General features: G+C 39.1%; 1 protein-coding gene across 1 annotated transcript; it reads left to right on the forward strand.

Moving 5' to 3' along the window:
* Nucleotides 1-6,366: 6,366 nt before the first annotated feature.
* LOC138925876 (uncharacterized) lies at nucleotides 6,367-7,029 on the forward strand. The gene has a single exon (XM_070277469.1). The coding sequence runs from the start codon at nucleotides 6,367-6,369 to the stop codon at nucleotides 7,027-7,029; it is 663 nt and encodes a 220-aa protein (XP_070133570.1).
* The last annotated feature ends 315 nt before the right edge of the window (nucleotides 7,030-7,344 follow it).

Genomic DNA, 7,344 nt, shown 5'->3' on the forward strand with positions numbered 1-7,344 from the left:
AGCAATTGCATTAAACGATTTGATCGAAGCCTGCTTCACCCAACATTTTTTCTTGATTGCTATTGCCGAGAGAAAATAGGTTTATGTAAAATCAAATCAGCTGACGTTGAAAGTACTTGAGTTGAGTCGAACTCGTTGTGTCAAATGGTTTAAAATGGTATGATTGCCATTTGGGCATGAGTATTTGCTCATACTTAATCATAATCGTTGCAGTTCACTGGAAGTTATTACAAAAAAAAATCAATGTATGTGACCGGTCTATAAATGTGTAGCTCATAAAACGTTGTGGTAATTCAGTGTATTAACAACAAGCCCGGATTAGCGTACACCTGTCTTTCGTGGAGTCGAACTTACCGAATTCAAGTGGATTCAGTCTAACTCTTTTATTAGCCGAAAGTATAAATCAGTGGCGTCCTGTGAAATAATGTGTAATATGAACTACAATTACCTGCTAGCCTTCAAACTATGGTACTTCTTAGGCACAATTTCAATAGTAAAAAGGTAATATTTTTTTAGTATGGCACTCAGAAGTCATCCCAATCATAAACTTTGTTGTCGTGAAAAACTTTGTATTTGGTACTGTTGTGAAAAACCTTAAATATACTCTGGAAGCGCAGTGCGATATTGGCAAAAAGTTGTGAAATTGTACAAGTAGGCTTATAGTAAAGTGGAAGAAATAAAGACTGTGAAAGAAATAAGGATTTTTGCGAAACCAAACCCCTGGAATGGGTTGATGCGCCGCTGGTAATAACGGGAATCTCATCTTCAAAAAATGTTTGTCGTGTAATGTAAAGAATGTAATGTAATGACTACCCCACAGCGTCTACTGTCAAAATTTGTTGATGAAAAAGCACCGGCCCCATTTGTAGACGTTGGACATACCAAGTACACATGGTAGACAAAACGCTGATATATATCCATGCTACGATAAACTGCGTTGTGCGAAAAAAATGCTATCCCAGTGTCATCACGGTCCCTGATCAGTTCGCTGAAGTAGCACTACAAAGCTTAGTGGACCATAAGATTGCTGGGGTTATTGAAGCACACCCAAATAGTTTTACAACCCATATTGAAAACAATAATAACACCCAATTAACTGCTACATATAAATCGGGCTGTGATGGCAGCAACTGTCATTCCATGTACAGGCAAAAATTTGAATTAATTGGATGGAAACATAATAGATCAATATTTATTTTCAATTTGTATGGTGCGATTATCAGTGCAGAACGGACCGATAGTTTTATGAAAAAACAATAGACCTTCTGCTACTCGATATTGTCGACCCATTAAAATACTTTTGCGAGAAAGAATCGGAAAACTTAATTCTCAGAGAAAGTGAAAATATTGAAAGCAAAATACAAAATATTTAACCAAAATTAATAGGTGAGTGGCTTTAGAATTGATCACCTATTTCGCGAGAGCAATTGTACGAAAAAAAACCATGGAAGATGTGTTAAATGCTTTATTAGTTTCTTCTGAACCTTTAATAACTTCAATGTCAAATGGGTCTGGTATTTCTTCTACAAAAACAATTATTATGTTAAGAGTTTGCTTCGAGTTCCATTAGGAACGTTCTGCCGACTGGTCACACATAAGTACGTTAAGATTATTTATAGGCTCCCAGATAGAGGAAATTGACTTCCTTTATACAAAGGTTAAAGTGCAACCTTATGTTCCTTTAAGCCCATGTTTTAGGTGCTTCAGATTTGGGCATTTTGCTCAGCACTGTAAGCAGACTGAAGAGAAGTTTCGCAATAAATCCCTTTCTCATGCAAGAGAAGAGACATGTACGACACTTAAATGTACAAACTGCAACTTCTCCCACACCACTACCTCCCTTGAATGTCCGGAAAGGAAAAAAGCGTTTGCCCCACAGAAATGCCCTACAGGCTAATTCTGGCTCTTTCCAACCTTCAGCCAGTTCTTGTCAGAACTCAGCCTTGGAAACAGCTGAGAACAGTCTAATCAACATTTCTTCAGAGATTGCCTCCTTTCTTTTAATAAACAATCCGAACAACTCAGGTAATACAAGATCCTTTCTCGAATCCTTAAGGGATATTATAGCCAAAGCCAACTCCGAAATCGATATAAAAAAAAGAAATCTTTAATCTTTCATCATGATTAAGCCTATAAAAATACTTCAATATTATATTCAAAGCTTAACTTCTCAAAATAACAAACAGCTGTTGAAAATTTTTCTTGTTAATAATAATATTGACATTGCCGTAGTATGGACATAGGGTAGTTGTTTGATCATTGAGGGTTTTCAATGCCAGTAAAATAAAATGAATTTATATTTAAATTAAAACGTTACAAATGTTTATTTTTGCATGCAGATGAAGCCGGACGATCAGAAGATAGACCAGCTTATGGTTCATGCAGAGAGGGCGGCCCGACAAGCTAAAGCTCTCGAAAATGGAGAGGGCGCCCCGACCTAGACATTGCCGAGCTAAAGCTCTCTAAAGAAAGCCCGTTGTGTCGAGCGGCCGTGAGAGAGTCGGCTTGCGATCATCAGCTTTTGTATAAACTTAAGCCTAATAAATAAACATTCACCAAACATTTCGTTAGCATATTTAAACATTAAAATTACACCGATGTGCTGCTGCCTGACCCGAAAGTAATATTGACATAGGGTAGTAGATAATGCCATGTGTAGTCTAGAAAACTATAATTTCGTTTGCAAGCCTCGTGAGGATGGTTACGGGGGCGTAGGGATGTACGTGAAAAAGAATATTAAGATTAAAATGTTAAGTCTTAACTCAAAAATCGAATCTATAGGTATATCAACTAAAAACCTTAGGCACAACTTTTTACAATGAGTACACACGAAAAACACCGAGTATTTTAGGCACCCGAGTGTCACGAAGTTTCATGCACGAAGTTTTGTGCATGAGTATTTACCATGCAAGAAAGTGCGGGTGTCTGGAAACACCCATGATTTCGTGTGCATGCCTTTTTTTACTCAGTAAGTTTCTTGTGGGTGGATCGCAGGCACGCATAAAAATCAGATGGGTGGAAAAAAGGCACACAAAAAAGATCGACAGAAACAAGACAAGATAAACGATCGTTTTTGTTGCTATTGTATGTCTTGTAAAGCCGACTAAAAAATAAGGAAAAAATATGTTTTGCCAATATGCCAAAAAAAGTCGCATCCCAGTTATGTATTTATTATGTCCATTCTAAGTTCACATTCTGCTGGATTCCTTAACAGGTGCAGCACTTGTGCCTCGATAAATTTGATGTTTGCCTTTGGGTGAATTTAAACACTTTTTTACAAGTCCTACAAAATAGCCACCCATCCACTAAAGATGAATTACCTCGATGTATGTCACATAAAATGGTCCATATGACGCTTTTGCTTCTTTTCCGTTCGACAATCCTGTACTCGCCGGTTGCTATTTTTTGTCTTATGGTTTTAGCTTCACTTGGCATGTTATCTAATTGTGAACGAATTTACGACTGACTTGACAAGTAGTACAAAAATCTAAGGATCACTAATTTACTGCTACTTGCTACTTTTGGTAACCACCCACTAGTTCCATCGCTTACACCCATTGCTGACAGCTATTTTTACCCAAAGAGCTGTTAGGTGTAAGCGATGGCACGACGGGGCTAGGGATGGCACATCGGAGCAAATTGAATGGACCCGAGAAAGAAGAAGTCAGGACGAACCGGGCGGGATCCAACCGCTGTGATTGAAAGGAAAGCCGGGATCGAGGAGAAAAAAAAAGAAAAAAAAGGAGAGAGAACGGCAACAGGAGGAGGACACGTGGGAAAAAATTATTCAAAATTCCCAATCATTTTCTACGGAGCTCTAACTACATTTCGAAGAAAGAGGACTTGGAGCTCGTCAACCAACTGGAGCCACCCGAAGGCGAAAATTTCTGCAGAAAAGGAAATTGGTCACCCTTCCCGGGTGGCCCACAGGTTTTTTTTTTGCAAAATTAAAAAGTTAAAAAGTACCTGAAACCCTGTCCGTATTCCAGCGTAGATTATAAACTTATTTATTTAAATTATTTATTTGTTATATATTTTTTTTTGTAATTAATCTATTAACTGTATTCGTCCCAAGGTGCCTTGGTTAGGTGTTAGGTTAATTCATGTTTAATATTCAAGAGTACTATCCACTGAAAGTATAAAAGATGAAATAAAAAAAAATTGAATTAGAATGAAATGTGAGTGATAAAATATAGTGCAGAGTGCAGATCGATTGTGATGATCCCACGGATCCAAGGATGGGAAGCCTTCGTGATGTCCAAAACCAAAGGTTCTCGTGTCCACTGTGTTTTCTTGTTTTGCTGATTTGATGAATGGTGTAACGTAGTCATTTTTACTTTTGCTTGTTTGGAATTTATTTATTTTTTTTGTTGTGTAGTGTATAATTAGTGTATTATTATTTATTCACCGTATCTATTTTTTTTGTGAGCCTGTCTTTTGGGTTTTTCCAGGTGTTCCCATCCCAGTAGGTGTTAACGCGTGCTAGCCGGCGAAGTGAAAAATCCAAACAAGAAAAGAAACAGGCAGACCCTTACAGAGCAACGAAAGCAGCCGAGGAGAAAGAGATAAAGTGATCAAGTTCAAAAATGTAAAAATGCAAATCTCTTTTAAAACCATATATTTTTATGGTTAAAAAAAATTCCCACCTTTTTTTACTGACCCAAGTCTAGACTTAGTGCCACTTAGACGACAAAAAAAAATACGATCGACATTCATGATTGTTGTTTTTATACCCTTGCAGAGGGTATTATAATTTTGTCCAAAAGTGTGCAACGCAGTGAAGGAGACATCTCCGACCCTATAAAGTATATATATTCTTGATCAGGATCACCTCCTGAGTTGATATGAGCATGTCCGTCTGTCCGTCTGTCTGTCTGTCCGTTTCTACGCGAACTAGTCTCTCAGTTTTAAAGCTATCGACTTGAAACTTTGCACACACCCTTCTTTCCTTTGCACGCAGTATATAAGTCGGAACGGCCGGGATTGGCCGACTATATCCTATAGCTACCATATAACTGATTGATCGGAAATGGTATAACTTTGGTGTTTTTAGAGTTAGATTTCAAATTTGACATGAGAGCTATTTTTGGCAACACATTACGACATGCCAAATTTCATAAGGATCGGCCGACTATATCTTATAGCTGCCATATAACTGAACGATCGGAAATGACCCAACTTTCGTGTTTTTGAAGATAGAAAGCTGGAACTTGGTAAAGATTATATTTTTGGTCAGTTAATCCGACCTACGAAATTTCATTAGGATCGGCCGACTATATCCTATAGCTGCCATGTAACTGAACGATCGGAAATGGTATTTGGTAGAAATATCAACTTTCGTATTTTTGAAGATAGAAGCTTGGAACTTTTTTTTAGATTTTTTATTGTAATTAATTGGTTTTATTATGATGTAATCATAAGGATCGGCCAACTATATCCGATGTTTGCGATATATATCCGGTTTTAACTGCAAGGGTATATCAACTTCGGCTCCGCCCGAAGTTAGCTTTGCTTATATATATATATATATATATATATTAATATATATTTATAAAAAAAAAAAAAAAGAAAGTTATCAATGACCAAACATTGGTGACCCCGACGTGATATAGTTAATATAATTAACTAAATTATTAACTATAATTTACTAAAGCTATAGAAACTAAAACTAAACCAAACTATTCCCGCGAAAACATATGTGGTGCAGATTAAAAATTACATGAACGGTTTTGGTGCTAATAAGCAATCAGGTTTATATAAAATAATAAAAAAAATGCAACTAAAGAACATAACATAAACCTAACGGCAGTTCAGTTGTGGCCCGGTAAATTATTTATTATAGGCACACATACATATTTGCGTTCCACAAAGTGCATTCGCCCACACATAGACTTCATATATATATTCGTTCCACAATTCCGCTACGGTTCTGAGCGCACAGTGGACAATAAATTTGGAGCGATACAATTTGGCGCCGGAATTATTTACATCGGGTTTGTCGGAACTTAATAAATCAACCATGAACTCCAGCGGCGCAGACACAGGAGCACCCACTCCAACCCTTAGTGCTATTCTAAAGTGCAAGGCCCTGGGTATTCTCCAGGACTTGCAGAGGATCCAAAGAGCTCTTCAGCCTGTTTCCAAGGTGGACGATGCCATGCTCAACGTGCGACATGGTCAGATATTCGCCATGTTCAGCGACTTCAAGGCCATCCACGGGGAGCTTGAGAATTTGAACATTTCGCAGATCAGGAGTGAGCTCCGATGGACTGTTTCGGAGCTCGTAGTGACAATGCAGGCCGAAATTAAGCACGAGACGACCCTCGCTCTTCCCGAATCGTTGCCCATTCCACCCTAGCTAACGGAATGTCCACCATGCAGGTTGAGGAAGGGTCAGGTCAAAGGTTTCAAGCTTTGCCTCCCTTGCCTCTTCCTACCTTCAGCGGTGGATACTGTGAATGGCCTGAGTTTTACTCGATTTTCTGTACAATCGTTGGCGGTAATCCGAGCATCAGTAAGGTGGAAAAGCTGCAAAGGTTGCGATCTTGCCTTCGGAAGTCCGCTTTCGAAGCAGTTCGCTCCTTGGAAGTCTCCGATGAGAATTATGATGTCGCGCTGAATTTGTTGAAGAAACGATTAAGTAGCCGTCGTTTAATATTTCAGGCTCATGTGAACGAGATTCTTGGCCTCACTCTAGTGGGAGGTGATTCAATAACAGGTCTTCGAGGGTTATACGACAAATTCAATGCCCATATGAGAACTCTGAAGAATTTGGGTTCGACAAATGAGATAGCCGGCTGCATCATTGTCCAGGTGCTTCTTCAACGGTTGGTCCCAGCTACCCAGGTTAAGTGGGAGGAGAGTCTAAATTCTTCAAGTTCTGACGCCATCCTTACTTGGGAGTCGCTGGCAGAGTTTCTGGAGCAGCGATGCAGGACTTTGGAGGCTATGGATGTGGCCGCTGGCCAGAGCTATGGAGCTGATCCCTCTTCGGGGAATGTCGGGTCAGGCAGCAGCACACCGGTGTAATTTTAATGTTTAAATATGTTATGTTTGAATATGTAATGTTTGGTAATGTTAATTTATTAGGCTTAAGTTTATACAAAAGCAAGCCGACTCTCTCTGGGCCGCTCGACTCAACGGACTTTCTTTAGAGAGTTTTAGCTCGGCAATGTCTAGGTCGGGCCGCCCTCTCCATTGTCGAGAGCTTTAGCTTCGAGGGGACTTGTCGGGCCGCTCTCTCTATATATTACTTTCGTCCCTGCATGCTCCATAAGCTGGTCTATCTGCGAATCATCCGGCTTCATATGCATGCAGAAATAAACATTTTTTATAACGTTCATA

Source organism: Drosophila bipectinata, chromosome 2L, assembly GCF_030179905.1.
Source record: "Drosophila bipectinata strain 14024-0381.07 chromosome 2L, DbipHiC1v2, whole genome shotgun sequence".
Lineage (NCBI taxonomy): Eukaryota > Metazoa > Arthropoda > Insecta > Diptera > Drosophilidae > Drosophila > Drosophila bipectinata.